The following is a 22512-nucleotide window of genomic DNA, read 5'->3' as shown; positions in this document are numbered from 1 at the left end:
CAGTGCTTTAGACCGCTGGACCACTCAGAGTCCTAGAACGGGTGAATTTATACCGAGACTAAATTACACTCAGCTGGAAGGCTGGAAGGCAATTGGTTGCACTGGACTTCCAAAACTTTTTTTTTAATCCTTTTTTCAGATTTACTTAGTTTGTAATCCGAAGATGTTTACATTTTTTCTCTTTCCTGTTAATAAAATTCATGTGACATTTAAAAAGCATATTTTAAAGTCCACTAATTCTGTTGGTTTTCTCTAAAGAAAGTCTTTGTTTTAAAGATTTTATATTTATGCCAAACAATATGCGATATATGCATTGGATTTTTCTAAAACATGTAAAGCCATTTTTATCTTTTCAAGAAGACCCAAACCTGAAACTGATTAAATGTATTATCATGCAATTTATTAAACACATAGATGGCATAGATGAACCAAACAGAATTGGAAAAAGAGTGGTTTACATTACAACTAATATTCACATTAATAAATCCATAAACCAGGGGACAATACTCATTCCTGTTACTAGAACTCACTTTTTTTTCTGGAACTCACTCCTGTTACTGGCACTCATTCCTGCTATTTTTTGAAAAGCACAGGTAAACAGATATATAATATAACTAATATTATTGGTGCTGTATTTGTTGTTGGTGTTGAACTATCAATCCCAAATTGGAAGAAACTGACAAATATTTCCTATAAAACTTCAACTCTTAAACAAACAGAAAACAAAACATTACTTGGCAGCCCACACAGCTTCCATATTGGAAGGCATCCTATGCAATCTGGGAACCCGCTGTGGGGGCGTGGCCGTGTGCGCTGGGTGAAGTTAAAGAGACAAAAGCGCTTTGTGTGACTAAAGGTGCTTGCACACTGAACGCGGTATGCCGCGCGGCATTCCGCTGTGCTGCCGCTCTGCTCTACGCTGGTCAGTTGCGGGTGCGTTGCGCTGCTGCTGACGCCAAGCGTCTCCTGCTGATAATAGGCGGAGTTTTCTAAAACCCATCACCTCTGTGAGCGGTGTTTTGTAGTTTTGAGTCTCTACAGCCTCTGTGCATCTGTATATGTTTCTCAGCCTCAGAACAAAGCTCTGATTCTTCTCTTCCTCCTGTTATCTCTATATGAGTGTAGGGAAGTGATGTACAGCTGAGGGGATTCACTAATCGCTATTATTAGTCTCTCGCGCACGTTTATTGTTGTTTGGACTACAGTTTCTCTCTAGTCGCGTGAGTTCACGTCATGCGTTTTCTGCCGAGGTACCGCTTGCCGCGAGGTCAAAGTTGAACCATGTTGAACTTTGCCCGCGGTAAGCGGTAGCGCGGTGGAGGCGTGGTTATGGGCGGGGAAACGCGCCGCTTTCCGCTCTGCTCCGCGGCAGCGACGCACCGCTCTACCGCTCTAGACACTATTGAATCCTATGGGGGTCAGCGTACCGCGCCGCACCTACCGCGTGCAGTGTGCAAGCACCTTCAGAGCAGAAACGCAGTAAAACAGTTTAAAATGTGGAGAGTTTCAGTCTGACGGTGGAGGAGCTGATAGAGCGGTGAGTAGAGCAGCAGTTATATATCAGCTCAGAGCCGCCGGTAACTTTAGTAAAGCGGGGCGCTGTTTATTAAACTCAGCCCCGGTGAGTAGGAGTGTGTAGGAGTGTATACAGCGGTGGGTTAGGAGGATAAATTGTTTTATGGCGGGTTTAACTGTGTGTTTTCTGATGATTCTGTGTAATATTTTCAGTTAATATATTTTTTGTTTGGAAAGTTTGATTTGTCTGCTTTTTCTGTCTTCATACTCGAATTCTCCGTTCCACCTTAAATAGCGCAGCGGCTACATTCTGGCGCCCATGCTCCACAATACAACCTCTGCCCAGTTAAGGTGGAACGGAGAATTGGAGTAAGAAGTTTCAGCTGCTTATTTCTCCCTCATACTCTCGGTTTCAGTGTGTGGTTTCACTCAACTCTGACGTAAAACACTACACTTTACTGTTTTTAACACTTTTAAACTTGAAATAGAAATATTTCAGTTTAATTAATTATTTGCATCGTCCTTTACTTATTATCTAAATATCTAAATTGAATTAATTTAACTACTTAAAAAAAAAAAAAAGGATCCCTGGCTGACACATAAGAAGACTGTCAACCTCATACTACACTGATTTCTTAAAGATTTCTTCCATTAATTTACTGTGAATGAAATAGCTAACGATGAGCTAAAATCATTTTATTATATAAACCATTTATGCTTAAAGTAATATTATGGACTAAAAATAAATGAAAAGTAGTACATTGTGTTACAATTGAAATAGTGTCATTTAAAAAAACTTCAGAGCTAATAAATTCATGTTTATCTGCTTCTCATTCTGTTGACAGACAAGTTATGTGTGCATTTGTACATCTGTGTGAGCAGTGGGTGCAAGAGATTAGAAGAGATCTCCATAAACATTTTGACACATCATCCTAACTTTTTATAAAGAATATAGTTAATGTATTAGGATTTTGCATCATTTCTATTCGTCAGATCATCTTATATATTAGATACAACATAGTTAATTACTCAAATCCTTCTGTTACCTCAAATCTGACCCCCATTTGACTGCAGGATCATCCCTCACTCTCACTGATCACTTTCAGCTCACCCTTACATCTTCAGTCCTGCCTATCATCATCCCTTTATATATTTCCACCATTCACAGTTTCATTCAATCCTGCTCGCTGACACCTCAGTCCTGCTAAATCTCACCTCCTAAATCCTGCTCAATCTCACCTCCTAATCCTGTCCATTATCATCCCTTTACATATTCCCACCATTCATCCTGCTTACTCTCACCTCCTCAATTCTGCTCACTTTCACCCCATCACTTCCTCTTACTCTCACCTTCTCCATCCTGCTTACTAGGGGTGTCACGATTTCGATATTTTATCGCCTATCATCATCCCTTCACATATTCCTCATTCACTCAATTCTGCTCACTCTCACCCCATCACTCTCTCTTACTCTCACCTCCTCAATCCTGCTCACTCTCACCTCCTCAATCCTGCTCACTCTCACCTCCTCAAGCCTGCTCACTCTCATCTCCTCAATCCTGCTCACTTTCACCTTATCACTCTCTCTTACACTCACCTCCTCAGTCCTGCTCACTCTCACCTCCTCAGTCCTGATCACTCTCACCTCCTCAGTCCTGCTCACTTTCACCTTATCACGCTCTCTTACTCTCACCTCCTCAATCCTGCTCACTCTCACCTCCTCAATCCTGCTCACTCTCATCTCCTCAATCCTGCTTACTTTCACCTTATCACTCTCTCTTACTCTCACCTCCTCAGTCCTGCTCACTCTCACCTCCTCAGTCCTGCTCACTCTCACCTCCTCAGTCCTGCTCACTCTCACCTCCTCAGTCCTGTTTACTCTCATCTCCTCAATCCTGCTTACTTTCACCCCATCACTCCCTCTTACTGTCACTTCATCAATCCTGCTCACTCTCACCTCCTCATCCTGGCCATCATCATTCCTTCACATATTCCCACCATTCAATTTCATTCAATTCTGCTCAATCTTACCTCCTTAATCCTGCTCACTCTCACCCCATCACTCCCTCTTACTCTTACCTCCTTAATCCTGCTCACTCTCACCTCCTTAATTTCTCTTACTCTTATTCCTTTGGTCCTGCTCCTTTTCACTTCTTCACTTCTGCATACTCTCAATTCTTCAGCCCTTCACTTACTCTTCACTCTAGCTCTCACTTACCTATTCACTACCACTTATTCTCACCCCTCACTCACCCCTTTCCTTCCATGTAGTCTTACTTCATTTACTTTACTTTACTTTCACAGTCCAACCCTTTCACTCCTGCTCACTTTTACCTCTTCTCTTGATTTCACTCTCACTTCAGTCATGTTCACTCTCACCCCCTCACCTTTGCTCACTCCCACCTTTTCATTTTTGCTCACTCCCCCTTCACTTACTGCTTACTCTTACCCCTTAATGCTCACCCCTTCACTCACTCTTTCACTCCAGTTTACTCTCACCCCTTTATTTCTGCTCATGTGCACATCCTTAATTCTGCTCACTCTTACCTTTTCATGCTTAAACCTCACTCCTGCTAACTCTTACCCCTTAACTCACTCCTTCACCCCAGCGCTAACTGTTGATCTGAGGCTAATTTAGCTAACATTATGTATGTATGTATGTGTGTTGTGTTATTTGGTCAAACTGTCACTTTAAACAGTCAGGGCTGGTCTGACAGAGTTTTTGATGACAGAGTAACCAAACCGGTAAATGAGTTACAGAGAGTGTGTGTACAAACGTCAGGCAGCTGGAGAGAGTGTGTGCTGTTCACAGGAGCTGGACTGTTTGTTTCAGCAGATAGAGAGAGCAAAAAAGATAGAGAGGGTGGGAGGTGCGGGTGAGTTCACTCCTTCAGTGCCCGTTTACTTTTTTTGTTTGTTTACAGCTGCTAAAACTGAACAGGAGTGTGTCATATTTCATATCCGTTGCATTTGGGTGTGTGAGGTAGTGTTATTTGGCTGTGTGTGTGTGTGTGTGTGTGTGTGTGTGTGTGTAGGAGAGAAAACTGACTGGCCTGCTTTTCTTGTTTTTACTGATAACCTCAAGGCTGATTTACTTCTCAGGCTGGTGACTTCTCCACCCTTACCTGGAGGTGTGGCCAGACTAATGGAGGCGTTGCTGATCCATGCTCCTACATTAGCACTGTGCTGCATTGGGGAGGGGCTGTTTAGGCTAATTAGCAGGAATATGTTAATAGTGCTGCATATAAAGTCTTGAGATCCCTGTTTAATGGTTTAACTTAAGAGCCTGTTTTTTAGACGACGTGTTTGATGTGGTGCAATGGACAGCATGTACACCTGAGACACTTAAGCGAGAGTCCAGAGGATTGGACCATAAAGGCACAGTGTAGCACCCCCTGCTGTGTGCCATTGCTAATTCCTGGCCATCGTGGTCTACACTTTCTTGTTAGATGAGTTCTATTTCCTTCTCCAGTTATACTGCATGGTTGGCTTGGTGCTTATAGGACCTTACGGATCTCCTGGTGCATTCTGCTGCCACTTTCAGAAGTGTGTAGAGACAGCAGATTTGGGTAATATATCACAGCTACATTGTGATGGCGATGCTGAAACCATACTCTAGAACCACAGATATTACCTAAAGTTCTCCTGTTTCACAATGCAATCCTCTACACTGTTTTGTTATCTGCTAATAACATTCCTCAAATCTGTGGACTGGGAATAATGTGTATAAAACTAGTGTGCTCCGCTAGTAGTCAAGTAAAGAAGCTTTTATTTTCATTACAGCTGAGTACAAGTATGCAATGCAATGAAATTACATTCCTCTGGAACCATGGTGCAACAAGAAACAATCACAACATAAAAACAAACCATGGTAAAAAAAAAATCAGAACTGCATGAGGGTTAAAACTTTTCTAAATGTCCGGTGGGTGTTCAGTCAGAAGAAATTAGTTTAGATTGTTGAAACTCTGTATACTTAATGAAAGTATGATTGGACTGATTGAGTAGGTAGCTTTTGGATTCCATAATGTGGGACAGACAGACCTGCCTCTGCTGACATCACTTGTCTGCAGCTCTACAGGTCTGTCAAACCTGTTTATTCTCATCTGTTTACATTTCCTTCATTCTTCTATCCAGTTGAATGGCATTTCTCCTGGCCTATTATGTACTGTCCTCCTTATGCGTCTGTTTCTCATCATGCGGCTTTTCGTTCTCATGCGGCTTTGGTTCTGCCAGTCTAGTGAAGAAAATGAACATCGTACTGACAGCAGTTTAAGTGTTGTAGTCTAAAATCTGAAATTAAAATCGAAAAGTTATTTTTTTTCTCGGAACAACCGAACAGTGTTCAAAACCAGTGATGTGCTGATTTGAACAAGGCACTCCCTAAGTCCCAAGTCCTGGACTTATTCTTATATTCTGCTCCAGTAGTTTTATTAAGATTATTGAATAGGTGTTGTACGGGTGAGTAAATTGAATATAGTAATAATAGGTGAGAATATCCTTATCTAGTTTACATATTTTAAATTGAAAGTTTTGTGTTTTAAAGATTATTACATGTTCGTTAATCCTGACTGTGTCCATGTGAGCTCTCTCTAATTAACTTCTTCCCTCTTAGTTGACAGTGTGTTGGTGGTCAGATATGAAAGTGTCTGGACTCCTCCAGTAACTCCTTGTACTGCAAGTGAGCTGGTTTAAAGGGTCAATATTCACTGATTTTAATCAATGTTTTAAAACGCAGTGTGTGCTCACAGTGTTGTGTGAGTACACATTAACGTTAACAAACTGTTTCATTTTTTACAGTGACAAACTCAACAGGATGGATGAGCCCGACCTGATCAGACCAAAAGTCCTGCCAGAAGATTTGGTATCGCTGAACCCTAGTGCTGCTGACAACACCAATACTGAAGGTAAATTGTGAACAAAAAACTTTTTTTTCTATTAGCCTGATTAGTCTACAGCAGTTTATCCACACATTCAGTCTACAGCAGTTTATCCACACATTCAACCTACAGCAGTTTATCCCACACATTCAACCTACAGCAGTTTATCCACACATTCAGCTTACAGCAGTTTATCCCACACATTCAGCCTACAGCAGTTTATCCACACATTTAACCTACAGCAGTTTAGCTCCACCTATTCATGCTGTAGTTATAAGGATTGTTTCTAGTGTGAGTGCTGTATTAAATAGTCCTCCAAACAGGTTAGCCAATCAGAACATTTCTCAATTTCTCATTTAATTGTAAGGAATGGAGAGAGGGATCATGACTGTAAGTGTAAAACACTAGGGAAGAGAAAGGATGTGAGCTGGGGTTTGCTGAAATTGAGCATCATGTTTTATTTAAATGTTACAGAGTTTTTATGTATATGGTGTTTGTGTAGATGACCCGTACTCCATCTTGAGAGAGGATCTGGAGACTGACGCTCGTGACTTTGAGTCTCCAACGTGGAGTTTAGCCGTAGATCAGCAGTATCTAAAGGCTTATTCCAAAGATGCCATTAAGAGACAGGATGTCATACATGGTGAGTGGCTTTACCCAACTGTAAACGTTAACACTTCTCTTTGAAATGCTAACATTGCGCTGTTATGCTATTGTAGTGTTTATTTTATCATAAATTGACTATATATTGAATCATTTAAATATTTTGTTTGACAATATGGACCAGAGTTATTGTGGTAGGCCTACTCTCTGCAGTGGTTTAGTGATGATAAATAGGCGGTGTGTAAAAGTTAACTAATAGGACGACTGCTGTGTTTAGCTTTTTTCCCAAATTGAGGCTTATTAAAGCAACCAAACATGAACCATCTCAACAGGATGACCTTGAATTAATGCAGTTCAGCTTCCTGAGCTGTTAGGATGTTAAACTCACTGAACTATCAACATTGAAAATCCAAAATCTTCTCTTTTAAATTTTAGACCTAAAATATTTAATTTACCATCCAAATCCACCAGTAAACCTACGTGTCTGGAAAAAAAGTACATTTTCTTTAGGGACTATTTTCTTTTGCATGTATTCCTCCACCTTTTAATGATGTGAACAGGTTTTAGAACCAACCATCTTCTCAAAACTCAGACGTCTGATTTAATTAACCAGTGTGAACAATTCTGACTTTCAAATCAGGAGAAATCTACAGATTTATTGGTTATTCAGATTATACCTGTGGCGTGCTGATAGTCACTGATATTCAGAATTAACAATCTCCACAAGGGGGAGACCTTAGTACTAATCTAAAGGAGAGAGGATGACACAAACTAGCACAGGGTAAAACATTCCAGAAGGTTCTGTAAAAAATCCCCTGAAGATTATGTACCATAACAGTGTGGCTGTACAATGGATCCATTCTTCCTCATTAGCATTGTGCTATATTGGGAGGGACTGTTTACTTTACTAAGTAGTGGTAGAAATACAAGTGAATTCAGGCAATCCGTCTTTAACATCAGAATGAATCGTATATAAATATGTCAGTGGCTGAGCTGTGTTTAAATAACTTTAATAAAATTTTAACTCATCTTCTATGTGAACTGTGCTGTTAATAAAACAATGCTATTTTATTTTAAAACATAAACCTCCCATTTATGAATTGCACAGGAAATATTAGCTAAGATTCACTGGATGCTGTGAATTTCTGTCACTGCTTATGTAAGCAAACACCATCAGATTCATGTTTTCCCCTGTCTGTTTACTTTAAATTACAAGTGCATTGTGGGAGATAAAAGTGCGTCTAAATCATGACCATATTCTACCTTATAATTTGGACACTGATAAATGGCCAGAGCTCAGTAGCTCTAAAATGTAAATAGTATGGTGTATATGTACAATGATTATGATTATGTAAGGTAATCTCCATTATCCCATTTTGAAAATTGCATTAAAACTGTAACTTGATTAATCACATAATTATATTAACCTCCCAGCCCTACATGACCAGTGACTTTTTGTGACATTTTGGGTTCAAAATGCTTAAAATAAGGTGAACATTCAGATAATTATTCCTGAAATACGTAAAATAGTTTTATACTTGCATAGTAAGACAAATTATCAGAGATAAACATAGGATTAATTGCTTTAAAATGAGCTAATTTCACCTTCTAAGATTTTTTTTTTTGCATTGTGCGTTAAATGTCGAGGTGAATTCAGCCAGAGATTTTTGTCTGTTTGCATGGACTGTTCTAGCCAGTTGTCGCCAGTCATGGTAATTTCAATTCACTGTGCTGTCTACAGTGGGTGGTAATGCCTTTTTAAATAGCACACATGTGACACAGTGGATCAGGAAGTGTTAAATGTTCGCACAACTTTAGAAATGGAATGTCCCATCCACCTGGCACCAACTATCAGGCCTCACTCCAACTCTCTATGAGCATGCTGACCAGAGATTAGTCCCACTCACAAGATAGCACCTCACAGCATATACAGGTGTGGGCATTCCCAAGCTGTCCCAAGTGGAGCTAGGTTTTGATATTGATTTGCATATATTTTTTTTTGAGGACAGAAATGTGGGTTCAGTATCCAGGTACACTAAGCTGCCACTGTTGGCCCTTGAGCAAGGCCCATATCTCCTCACTGTCTTACTGCTTGTGTGTGCTCACTGAACTGTGAGTAAAATTCCATCCATGTCTGACACAAATCATGATCGTGGTTATCTTTGAAAAGAAGAAAGCTGAAATGAAAATCGCATTAATGCATGTATATCATCGTCATTTATTTAAACTAAAAGGTCTGAAACTTTATTAAAAATGTTTCAAAAGAGCACTGATTTGTGAGCTGCATTTTAAAGTACACTTATCAAGGATGCTGCTGTGGTTGGTGTTTAGAGCTGATCCAGACGGAGATAAATCACGTGCGGACGCTGAAGCTGCTGCTGGGTGTGTATGCCTACGAGGTGCGATGCTCTCTGCAGAAGGAGGAGGTTCAGCTCGAGCGACTGTTCCCACGTCTGGAACACTTACTGAGGGAACATCAGCAGTTCCTTAACCGACTCAAGCAGCGCCGCCAGGACTGCCTTGAACCGGACAGCAAGCAGAACTACACCATAAATAAGATAGGAGATATCCTCCTGGCTCAGGTACCACCACCCATTTAGGTTAAAGAGCATACACAGAAATGTTTTAATAAGCGTATAACAAAGTTCAAAATCTTCTACATACAGAATCTAATCTCAAAAATAGCCGCTGTATCACTGTCTATTTACCCTCAGTTTTTTTTTTTTTTAAAACCCTCTTTTGATGCGAAATAACATGTATAAACTGCCTGGCCCAAAAAAAAAGTCACCACCAAAAAAAAGTCACACACTAGTATTTGGTTTGATCGCCTTTATCTTTGATTGCAGCACATATTCACTGTGGCATTGTTTCAATAAGCTTCTGCAGTGTTACAAGATTGGTTTCAATCCAGTGTTGCATTAATTTTTCACCAAGATCTTGCAGCATAGATGATGGACAAAGCCTTCTCCAGCACATCCCAAAGATTCTCAATGAGGTTAAGATCTGGACTCTGTGGTGAACTCTCTCAATCCATGTGTGAAAAATGATGATCTCATGCTCCCAGAATCACTCTTTCACAATTCCAGCCTTATGAATCCTGGCATTGTCATCTTGCAGTATGGCCGTGTCAATCCTGAGTAGGGGTGGGACAACATATTGATATTGCAATTTAACGTTTTTTTGTTTGGCTTTGTGACGCATTATCCATACATGGCATCAAATGTCTATACTTAAAAAAAAACTACTTCATTACTTCACCTACAGTAAAGAATATTGATGTCAAAACTGGCACCAAAAATTAGGAGTATTTAATCCTCTTTAGTAACACAGATGCTGTGAAGTATTGTAGAAAATTGTATTGGAATATATTGAGAGTTGTGATATTGTGGGCAGTTTATCATATTATATCGTATCGTGTGTGTGTGTGTGTGCGTGTGTGTAGTTTTCAGGTGAGCTGAGGAGCAGGCTGCTGGATGGTTATGGTGTGTTCTGCAGTTGTCACACTGATGCAATGAACTACTACAAAGATCTGCTGCAGAACAATAAGAAGTTCCAGAATTTAATGAGGGTGAGTGGTGCAGCCTTGCTAGTGCTCAGCATTCTCGTCTGATGCTTGTGTAGCAGTGTTGATGCCTATAGCGTTTACTGTAACTGTAGTGACAGTAGTTCTAATCTACCTTTTGCTGCAAAGTGTTGTTGAAAAGGGTTAAATAGCAAATAGCATAAACAGCATTTTCTTTTAATAGAAAATTGGTCAGATGGCGATTGTAAGGAGACTAGGAGTGCCGGAGGGGATTCTCCTTGTAACGCAGCGCATCACCAAGTACCCGGTTCTGGTGGAGAGACTCATTAAGAACACTGAAGGCAAATCATTAATATGTTTGTCTGTGTCTATGTAAAACACACACAACACAGAAATTAATTCATTGTTTCTGTCTTCTCCTGTCTTAAGATGGAACAGAGGAGCACAAGGATCTAACGTTGGCTTTAAAGTGCCTCAAGGAAACCATATCTCTGGTGGATGAGCAGGTGCACCACTACGAGAAGCTGCGGGAGCTGATCGCCCGGCTGGAGCCCAAATCGCTGGGCAGGATGAGTACCGGACTGCACATTCGCCGGGAGGAGCTCCTCCAGCATGGTCGGAAGCTGCTTCGTGAAGGTGTACTGAGCTGGAGAGCTCAGAACAGAGCCAAAGGTAGTGCTGGACGATATGGCCAAAAATAATGATGCAATATATTTCCCTAATACGACCGATACTACAGAATTTCAATATCGATATAAATACTTTGAAGGCCTCAGAAAAACTGCTATGAATCCTTCAATGGAAATCTGTACCTACTACTGTCTGAAATTTTAATTTAAGTCTTTGAAATCTCCTCTCACAAAAACTACATACAGGGTTCGTATGGGTGCTGGAAATCCTGGAAAAGGCTTGAATTTTAACGTTCTGTTTTCCAGGCCTGGAAAGTTCTAGAATTTTGCAGAAAGTGCTTGAAAATGTAACTACATTTACTTTACAACAAATAACTGTCTGACTAAATAAGTTCGCTTAAAGAAATTATTGCAGAGCATAAAAAAGGCTTCGCTCGCACCTCCACGTATGTGTGATAACAGATTCCAGTTTCTTTCAAAATGTTAAGACTCGCAGGTACTTTTTTTTCACCTGCTGTTTTGTTAATTCAAGTTTTTTTTATTTGCACAGCACTGTTAAAAAGCTTTACCTCAAGGGTAATTGTTCTTTTTTACATTATTAGGAACTTGCCTAGTAATCTTTTGTGTCATAGATTCATTATTGACCCAATCAAGTTGGATAGCAAGCAAACTGTACAGACATTTTGAAAAACATTTTGAATCATAATAATGAAAATGGGCCTTGAAAGTGCTTGAATTTTACATTGTAAAAGGTGTGTGAACCCTGTATATATTATTTTAGAAAAAAAAATCAATGCTCACTTTTATTTGCATATAGCAAAATAAAAGCATGACATCCCTGTTAAACATAAACCTATATACCTATTACCAATATAAATAACTTTAAATTACAACAGAGGCAGAGCTTCTTATTCTTTCGTAAACATATTTAACAGATCAATTATAAATAACTCAGTTACAACATTAACTACAAAATCACTTCAGTCAGAATAAGGAAAATATTGTATGTAGTGGAACTGCTTGAGGTGGTGGAACAGATTAGATGTAACGTTATTACCGCTGCTAGTCAGCAAGCTGAAGTCTGAAGTTTATCAGACCTTTGAAAGCCGACCCAAATCCTCACCACTGAATCAGTCCTCCCACCTTTAATTAATCACTTGTGGAAGAGGCACTCATTCTGCATCTAAAATGTCCCGCGCCGGAGCGGAGCTGACCCGACCCGAGGCTAGGTTAGGCTCTGCTCGGCTCCCGCGTGGGACATTTTAGGAGCGTAGCCGACCCAAGCCTAGCCTAACTGTCTGTGTTCCTGTGTGATTACGTCACCACGCACTGACGTAGCCCGGCTACGGAGGCTGGTTGTGTTCAGTGAACTGACTGCAGTAAAAACGCCTGTCTGTGACAGATTCTGTAAATAATACATATCAATATAGCACAAAAAAGATATCACCGTTATTGTAACATTTTCTTATGGTGATAAATACTGATATCGAATTACTGTCCAGGCCTAATCAAAGATCTTTGATATATTTTAGCTTTAAGACCATCTTAAAAAAAACACTGATCAATAATAATGTGTCAATTCTGTCGTCCACTCTCAGATGTGCTTGTGGTGCTGATGTCCAATCTGCTGGTGCTGCTTCAGGAGAAGGATCAGAAGCTGATCTTTGCCAATCTGGTGAGTACATACCATTCGTTCAATCAGATGCTGGCAGGGGTGTACAGCTCCTCTTGATATGCAGTGTGTTTTAGTCTGTTATTTCAGTTTGCACTGTTTGTGAATGTGTGTAATGTGTATGTGTTTTTCAGGATGGAAAGCCAGCAGTGCTCTCTCTGCAGAGGCTGATAGTAAGAGAGGCGGCCCACAGTGACCGAGTAATGTATCTGATCTCCACGTCTGATGAGAAGGCTGAACTGTACGAGTTCATTGTCTCCAGTGTAGAGGAGCGCACCAGCTGGTGTCAGGAAATCTGGCAGACCATTGAGAAGTGAGTGGCCGAGTTCATTCTGGACAAATTTATAACTAGATTAAAATCTGGATTTGACCATTTTCAACTTAAAATTGCAAGTTTCTTTGATTTTACCAAATAAAAAAAAAACTGTAATATAATCAAGGTTATATAATCAAAAGCCATCAAACCAAGCTGAACTGCTTGAATTTTTGCACCAGGAGTAAAGCAGCATAAAGTTATCCAAAAGCAGTGTGTAAGACTGGTGGAGGAGAACATCCCAGGATGCATGAAAACTGTGATTAAAAACCAGGGTTATTTCATTCCAAACCAGCTTTATGACTAAAGCCAGAGCGGTGGATGCTCTGCACTGTCACCAGGTTTGATAAAGCTCCTCATCATTGAATAAATGAAGTCATGAAGCTGATCTTAGAAGAAGACCCCGCTGCTCCCATTCTTTCTGTCTGCATTGAGAACACTGGAGCTTTATTAGTTTGTTTTGAGTTGGAAGAACCAGAAACACCACCTGCAACTTTGAGTGATTGTGGTTTTGAAGGTGAGGTAGAAGACCCCTGGCCGTACTTAGTGTCCATGTTTTGTTTTGAAGTGGGGAAGAGAAGAGAGGGATGCTTTAAAGGTGGCAGAATATAGTTGATCTGTTGTTGTTTAGAAAGAGATAAGCTCAATGTTTTTAGGTTCTCTGATTCTTTGGCCTTTGATGGCTTTAGTTGATTTTACCATAGTGATAGACCAACTAGTGACCTTTTATGCTGAATTTGTTAAAATGTCCTAACGGCTTGCTGTTTAGCCTCTCTTTTGGGTAAGTTTGTTTAGAGAGTTAATTTAAGACTTCATGTAAACCTAAGCCTAAACACCTGAAATAATATAAACAAGTTATTTTTAAACTTTTGACTTCTATCTGTAATAAGTACACAACACAATACTTGTACTGTATTTTTCACACTATATAGTTTCTGATCAATTTTAATACATAAGGGGTGTCGCCATGTTTTCCTCCTAATTTAGCAGGTCTGACTAGAAACCTGAGAGTAGCTTAGGGTAACCTGACTAGTAAAATGTACTCATAAGGTGCACTGGATTATAAAACTCACTGACAATGTTTGGGGAAAATTAAAGAATTTTTAGTGCACCTTATATTTCTCTATAGTGTACTTTTACTTTCAGTTCTTAAGTAGAAATCTTGTAATAAACTACTTGAAATACTTGAGTAGAAAAATGTTGTATACTTTAGTAATTCTACTTTAGTATGGTGCTTAAGGAACACTTCAATCATTTTTTGATAAAGCACTTGTACTTTTCTGAGTCTCTACATTGAACATGTGTAACAGAACTAACTCTGAGGCTCATAATAGGGGTCATCAGGTATACTCTTCTCATTGTCAGGGATTTATTCAATTTACCCCAAACACCTCCAGAGGCCTCACCGGTGAGGTCTGCCTCTGAGACTTCATCCTCTCACATCTTATATGTGAGAGGATATAATAATAATCTAACCAACTTCATACCTGTAGAACCATGCTGGCTTTTCTGGTGACCTAAGGTCGTATCTAGCCCCACTGACCCTGCTAATGCATGCGCAATGACCCCACTTTCATGTGAACTCCACACACTACAACAACAACCACACACTCTACATATTTGCACTACATGAACGAAACTCAATTCTCAATTCCCCTACATGCTGGCTAAGGTTGTACCTAGCCCCACTGACCACCTGGTCCCAACAACAACAACAACCAACCATGCTTAATTTTGATAATAAACGTGGTCCTTCTGTGGCGTTGCTGAAAAAAAAAACGTTTGTAGCAGCTTTATTTTTAAGATAATAGAATCCGAGATTTTCAGTGTAATCAGTTTTCTGACTCTTTGTACTTTTCTCACTTTTGTCCTGCAGTTTCTCACATGTAATTGAAGAGAATGAGGAGGACCTCTCAAATCATTATGACTTCTCTGAGAGGCTCAGGAGCTATCACGGTAAGGAGCTGTTACAGAAGGGGGTTTTAATTATACACATAGATTTAGGGCGTCTCCACACCTGAATATTTTAGTCTGGTTTGTTTTCATCTGAATCACACTCAAGCATTTCATCTGACCTCAATCTTACACAACTATCAGCTATACTGTAGCAAGTTTGAGCTAAATGACCAATTTGGCATTCTGCAGGTGCAGTTTACTCTGGTATATTATGTTTAAATGTCATCTGTTACTTCGTGTTAAACTGCACAGAAATCTAAACTAGTATGTCCTTCTTCCTGTATTTACTTTCTTGCTCCTGCCCCAACAGATCTGTTCAATAAAAGGAGTGAATGTGCTCACATGGTTTGTTGTGATGAACTTGCATTTTTTCCTGTGTGAAATTAAACTAAACTAAGAAGAAAGTACGTACAAACTCAGGCACTAATTCAGATAAGAGCAAACCATCTATAGGTGTGAAAACTGAGGTAAAATGGCAGACACAAACTTTCACTTTAGAGCAGTATTGTGTGAGAAATGGTATTTGTTTACTTTTGGGGTTCCCCTACAGTTAATGTGTAAATCTCTATATAGATCCTTAATTTCCTTTGTGATCTATCTAGATCATGCTTCAGAATATAACAGGATTTTACTCAGTTATGACGGCATTACACAGCTGTGGAGAATTCATGCAGCTTCACAAATGTTGCATTCCAGCTTGAAGTGGGAATAACAATAATGAACCGTAAAGCTGAGTTTATAAATGAGCTTTAACTTAATTTAACTTTTAATTATAAAGGATAAGTTCTGCAATCAGAGTTTAATATTTGTGTGTGTCTGTGTCTGTGACTGTGTCTGTGACTGTGTCTGTGTCTGTGTGTCTGTGACTGTGTCTGTGACTGTGTGTGTGTGTCTGTGTGCGTCTGTGTGTGTCTCTCTCTCTGTCTGTGTGTCTGTGTGTGTGTGTGTGTGTGTGTGTGTGTGTGTGTGTGCGCGCGCGTGTGTGTGTGTTTGTGTAGAGAATCTGTTTGTGATTGATTCTCAGTTGGAAGGGTTGCTGCAGGACAGGCTGAGACTCTTCAGTGTAATGTCTGAGACCCTGACGGACAGTTCATCTCTGCCCAAGCGCCTACTGCCAAAGTGCAGCACCACTGACCTCCTGCAGGGGGCAATAACAGATGGTAAGACAGACTGACAGAAAAACACACTCGAAATCAGTGGTATCTAATTAGACATCAGTATGGTCCAGTTGGAGAAAATTTTGTCAGTCCAAGGACATTTTAACTTGTGTTATGATTCAGTGCTATACCCTATAAAACATCTGACCCGTGAGGTTGTTTGAACTATGATGAAAAATATATATAATAATAATAAAATACCTCTCTGATTTTGTGTATATTCCTCCCCTGTCTCTCTCTCGCGCTCGGCGTGTCTTTAGTTTTCGCCCGTTCTCGTTTTTCCACCAGTTGTAGGGCTCCCTATCTTTATATAATGGCGTTTTTTTCCTGGCCGTGTCCCAATTCACTAGCCGGGGCAGCAGTCTGCACAGATCTGATTGGATGAGGAGAGCTTTTGATGATTTTATACCACACGTGATTGGCCTTTGAGTGTACTGCGCCACAAAGCACGTAAACCCGTAATGACAAGAAGACCGTAAAGAACCGTAAAAAGACCTTAAAGAATTGTAAAGACCGCTTTAAATGAACCCCTTCTCTGTTTATTGGTTTGTGTCCACATTGGACAACGTCTGGGTCCGGACCCGGTTCGCGGTCCGCCTATTAATGACCCCTGATCTAAACCATGATGCTGTTGAATAACTACATGCTGTTGTTTAAGGTTTAACAATTTTCAAAAAGGTTGCCTGAAATTTCGAACATTGGTCTGACGTGAATTTAATAGCATTCAGCACTGCATGAGCGAGAGCATCAGTGAGGTCAGGTTTTGATGTTTGATGATTAGTTCTGCCACTCCAACTCATGCAAAAGTTCCATCATCCAGAGAACCCCACAACCCAATGGGCTTTTAAATCCTCTAGCCCAAGCTCAGGATTAAACACAGTGACCTTATGTTAAGAAATCATGGCTGATCCAAACTGTCTTTAATGTGGGCATTATACATGTGTGAATAGGGTGGCCATGGGTCCATGTTATGTAACATAGGATCGGTGTCTTATTTACAGCTAATTATTGTTTTATAAATGTTATTATTAATATATTTATTAACATATTTAATATTTTAAGTTCTCTGTCTATCCTCAGCGGAGAGTCTGCAGAATCTGCTGGTAGCTGGTGAGAGTGACGTTCCTCCTCCCCTGGCTACGGACAGCGTGGACACAGGGCTGCCATTCAGAAAAGCCACCACCATCACAGACTTGACTAAAAGTAAATGTATAACTATAGAATAATATAGACTGCAGTGTTGTTTGCAAAAGTTTGGGTACCCCTCTTCAAATCCTGACGGTGTGCTGAAACATTTGCTTCCTTTCTGTGTACGACATATTGTGTAAGGTGTTTTTGTCTCTGGGGTGTTTGTAATAGATGGGCGCGGGCTGCAGGATGGTTCTAGAGACAGGAACCAGAGACCCAACTCTGATCCACATCTGAGAGAGCTCTTTCTGGACAGCCTGGAGCTTTCTGTAACTCCTCCTGCTACTTCACTTTTTAATTAATGTTATCAGATCTCTGCTGCAGCTAATGTGTGGGTTGTTTTCTATATGGCTATTAGGCTGATGATGAGACAGACGCTGTGTGGAACTCTCCTCTTCCTCCACCTCCTCCTTATTCCTTTAATACCCAGGTGAGAACCTACACCTGACCAGGATCATAAAACCCACATATGACTTAATGATGCAGTAAAACTGTAAGCACTATTGTGGCACAAGAAAACACACCAGAATTGGATGCTGTCATTAGTGATTCATAACACCATCATGCAGAAACATCAGAACATGGCCAGGATATTACTTTAATTTTGGAAAATAGAATGGTGTACATTCTATACCATGCTGTTACTGCTACTGTGAGCTGATGCTGAGTTAAAAAAAATCTCTTCCTGATATCTTTGTCTGCTTTCCCCACAGCTGTTGGACACAGTGGCCAGTCTGACCCAGAAGCTCTACAGTTTGCAGGTAAAGCAGATAAGCAAGTAGATTTGTGAGTGAGTGTCCTTTTCACTCTTCTTCTTTATGATTTCAAATTGTTAGAAAACCCATTAAGTTTATACAGCTAACTAAATTGAAATGCACAAGCTGCCTGTTTTTGTGATTTAGATTTAAGTCCACCAGTTTATCCTAAGTAGTTCAGCCTTCTTTCTTTGGCTTGGCTTTGCGAACAAAGATCATGGAGGGTGCTGCACATGTCTGCTGCAGGCCCGCTGGTGACGCACACACGGCCACAGCAGCTGCAGGTGAAAAACTGGTTAGAACTGGTTAATGGTAGTATCTGTGTGTGACCAAATACAATTCAACCATTTTCTTTTTCTTTTAATCTTTGTATTAAGCTGCTAAAAGAGAGTCAAATGCAGTGTACAGGACTGTATTAAATTCAGTTCCTCTCTGCAATAAACAGAGCTGAGCTTCAATACTGTAATTTGATGGATCTAACTTGTTTGCTAATAAAACACATGAACTGCACTTTTACTGTTGAACATTACACTTACCAAACAAACAGGGCTTCCAGTAGAAAAATCTACTTTGCCTTTGGTCCAACATATGGACAAAACATATATCAGCACTGTAAGCAGTGGAGAATATGTGTGAGAGGGCTCCTAAAAGGATAGGTGGAAGCTGGTGATTGGCTGAGGTAAGAGTGACGTGCTTTAAGCTCCTGCTAGAACCTGTGCAGAGCTTCCAGTTCTAAAGTGCTCGCTGAAACCCAGTGTGGTACTTTAATAGGATGCCACCATTGCAACAAGTCAGTTTCGTTCCTCTTGGATGTTCCACCAATAACTGAGCGGTATAAATGAAAAGTGGAAATGTTTATGAACTACATAGCGTGGTGTCCAAGTGCTGAGCAGAATAGTCCCAAAAGGGGGCCAGCTTCATATTAAAGCCAATCGAGCTTCATCAGTATATAGGGCATCAACATGGGTAATGATTACAGTGAACTGCTCACTAAAGGCTTTCTTGCTACTGATAAATATGTGTGTGTGTGTGTGTGCTCGTGTGCGTGCGTCCTCAGGTTGCAATGGCTCAGCAGGACAGCGAGGTTGGGGTCCTCCGCGCAGCGCTGGCCGAGCGCCCGTCCCGTAACCGTGGAGACAGCCTCCTGGTGCAGGAGAAGCAGCGTCACCTGGAGAAGCAGCGTGAGGAGCTACTGCACCTGCAGAAGGTCTACAACCAGCAGAAGCAGGAGCAGGCTGAGTGGGAGCTGGAGCACCAGCGCCACCAGCTGGAGCACCAGGCACTTCAGCAGCAGCTCAGACAGAGGGAGGAAGAGTGCGCAAGGCAGGAGGCACTGCTGGCAGAGCAGCGCGACGCCCTGCACCAAAGCCGGCAGGAGTATCAGCAGGACCTGGAGCGACTACGGGAAAGCGCTCGCACTGTGGAAAAGCAGAGGGAGCAGCTGGAGCAGCAGCAGAAAAAGTTAAACAAACCCAACATCGCTAACCCTGGACCCTCCTTCCACCTGGAGCCCCCTCAGGTACACACAAGTGGCTGCTGTGACAGCTATAGTCCTTGCTATTGAGATGCTTACTACTTGTACAAGTAGTTACAACAGGCTGTTTCAGGTGGTTTCTGGGGTGTTGCTGTGTGATTTTGCTCATTTATCTCAGGTGTTTAAGGCATTGGTAGGTGGTGAGTTGCAGTGTCTCTAGTGTTTCTGGACATTTCTTGGTGGTTGCTATGGTACACTACATGGACAAAAGTATTGAGACACCTGCTCATCAGTCATTTCTTCTGAAATCAGATAATCAGGACAAAGAGCTGTGGAGCAGTAGAACTATGTTAGTTGGCTTTAAAGCCCTCTATTGCTGACCTGGCATTAGGCATGGTTCATGGTTATCTGCTCCGGTCCCCTATTCTTTTTCTTTTTGGCAGTGCTTTTCAACAGGGGTGTGTGTTGCTAGGTGGTTGATTTTGTGTATTCCATATGTGTGTGAGAGTGTTGATGGTTTATTAGCATTGTGTGCACAATATATACCAGCCATCTACTCTCCCCACCAGGCCCCTCCACTCTACCCTGTAGACAACATCTACCCCAGCCCTGAACATCATGTCAGGCCCAGCGTGTCCTCAACCAACTTCCAAGAGCGCCCCCCTCAGGTGCCCCCACGCAAAGAGAGCATAATGGTGTCTCCAATCAAACAGGACGTCCCCATCCAGCTCGTCAGCACCACCAACGAGTCCATCAAACCCAGCTCTGTTCAGCAGCAGATCCCCACCAAACTGGCCGCCAATAAGGGCCGGGAGAAAAGCAGCAGCAGGGGCAAGAGCCACCAGCGCACCAACAGTGCAGGTCAGTGACACACAGGCACACACTCACTCTCACTCGTACACACGTGATTCCTGTCACACCCACAGCATATCACACGCATTCACATTTGTATACATTTAATTAATCTGATTACTGTAAGAGTTTGTCAGCTTGCTTTGCAACCAGCAAAGAATCTCTCAGAATAAAACATGATTTAAACATGAAGCCCAACATTCACCCTGTGTTTGTTATTAACACATTAAGATACAATATGAACGTGCAGTTAAAAATGATTTTAATTATTCAGTTTCAGTGTGGCTCCTGAAGTGTTTACATTTTTTTGTGTGTGTGTGTGTGATACAACGGTCTGTTTTTATGCATCCACAGACTGAGAAATCTGAGAATACTACAGGAAAGAGTTTACTTGCACTGAGCAATAGTCCAGCACTCTTCATTGCATCTTGAAAATTGTTGTTTTTAAATGACTACTTAAATAATCAGATAACTGGATAAAGAAGTGCATGTGTACACACTCACTCTTGTGAATAATTAAAACATTACTCAAAGGTCAGTCGATGCTGACCAGAGATGCTGTAATAATCCTTTTCTTTGTTTCAGCTTCTATAGAAGTATCTTATTTGATTCCTATTAAACCGGGGAAAGAGGGAGGCAGTCTGAAAGCCAGGAGACCCACCAGCCCCCGCTCACTTCCAGCAGGTAACGCTAGAACCATGCGTCCTTTACGACCATAAACCTTCCTTAGCCTGTTTTATTCTATTTCTTTAATGTATTAAATATATATATATATATATATATATATATATATATATATATATAATGTGTGTGTGAGGGTTTACATTAACACACCCATGTAGAAACTAGTTCCAATAGAAAATGATTTTTATGGAGCATTTGAGCTACCCCCCCACTCCCCCCCTCCCCCCCCCCCCCCCCCCCAGAATTCAGGGGTATTAATGTACACAATGAGCAGATGTCTCAATGCGTTTGTATGTGTGTCTATAGAATGATTCCATTTATTTTAATTAATACACACTTAAAAATGAACATGGTAAAGTTTCCATCAGTCTTGCTCTACACTTTAAACGTGTAATAATTGTGCTTTTTTTTCCCCACTACAGATCTGTACATCCCTCCAGGACTTGTGCTTAACACAAAGCCCCCCTTACACTCCAGCACACACTCCTCCAATACACACTCCGTCCGAAAGCCCAGCCACGGGTCAGCCCCTCATCAGCCGGATCACTGTAAAAAAAAGGACAGCAGCAGCAGCAACAGAGAGGACATTTACTACTGTTAACTGAACTGAACAGCACGGCACTCGCAGGCCTAGCCTTCACATAATCAATCCTTATTCTGCTGTTTTGCAGGCAGGATTAAAGAGGGCGGAGCTTTAAAACATTACTGCAGTGCACTGAGAACTGGACACCCCTGCAGTTCTCTCTGGAGGCCTCTGTAGCTCTGTGTGGACAGGTTAAGATTGTGCAGAGATCTGCTGTTGTAAATAAGTGTATTATTTGTATATAAAGTTATTCAGGTTTAGGTACTGTAAAGGAATTCGCCACAAAAAGTAATTGAAGCAGTCATTAGTTTTTTGCATATTAGCTGCATATAAGATAAAGTATTTCCTTCTTTTTTTTTTTACCAGATTGTGCTTTTATTTTGAAATCCTCTGGCCTTTTAAAATAAGCCTGGCGTCTGCATTGGCCGGATTTGGGCGAGTTTATGTAAAATATCACTAATCAGGCCTCAAGAAAAGAGTCTTTATTATGGGTTGATGAAAAAAACTGGACTACTGCCTCAATGTGTTAAAAATCAGGTATTCTGCTACTGAGCTTTCTGGGGTTTTCTGGACTTTATTAAACTGATTGCATTAATTTCTGAGCTGATCGAGGGAGTTAATGTAGTTTGTGTCACTGTTGTATATGAAGGTTTTAGTGCTGGTTTTATTACAAACAATTACCAACATTTGCCTGTGATTCTGTGGTCTGGAAAAATAAACAAGAGAAAATCA

General features: G+C 40.9%; 1 protein-coding gene across 5 annotated transcripts; it reads left to right on the top strand.

Moving 5' to 3' along the window:
- Positions 1-1422: 1422 nt before the first annotated feature.
- On the top strand, positions 1423-22512 carry arhgef18a (rho/rac guanine nucleotide exchange factor (GEF) 18a). 5 transcript variants are annotated; one of them, XM_049482890.1, is made up of 20 exons: positions 1454-1537; positions 6127-6192; positions 6312-6418; positions 6894-7034; positions 9326-9576; positions 10437-10562; positions 10741-10858; positions 10947-11189; positions 12745-12821; positions 12953-13131; positions 15008-15087; positions 16086-16247; positions 17325-17447; positions 17604-17701; positions 17791-17862; positions 18146-18193; positions 19245-19706; positions 20231-20522; positions 21099-21197; positions 21620-22512. In XM_049482890.1, exons 3-20 carry the CDS (start codon positions 6328-6330, stop codon positions 21796-21798), a joined length of 2841 nt encoding a protein of 946 aa, XP_049338847.1. In that variant the 5' UTR covers positions 1454-1537; positions 6127-6192; positions 6312-6327; the 3' UTR covers positions 21799-22512. The 5 variants fall into 5 exon arrangements, with proteins under 5 accessions (XP_049338845.1, XP_049338847.1, XP_049338844.1 ...); XM_049482887.1 differs by having other exon boundaries at positions 6127-6209; XM_049482889.1 differs by lacking the exon at positions 1454-1537 and adding an exon at positions 4284-4390 and having other exon boundaries at positions 6127-6209.

Source organism: Astyanax mexicanus, chromosome 8 (genome assembly GCF_023375975.1).
Source record: "Astyanax mexicanus isolate ESR-SI-001 chromosome 8, AstMex3_surface, whole genome shotgun sequence".
In the NCBI taxonomy this organism is placed as follows: Eukaryota; Metazoa; Chordata; class Actinopteri; order Characiformes; family Acestrorhamphidae; genus Astyanax; species Astyanax mexicanus.
Note: the sequence above shows the minus strand (reverse complement) of the source record. Positions and strands in the feature narration are given on the sequence as shown.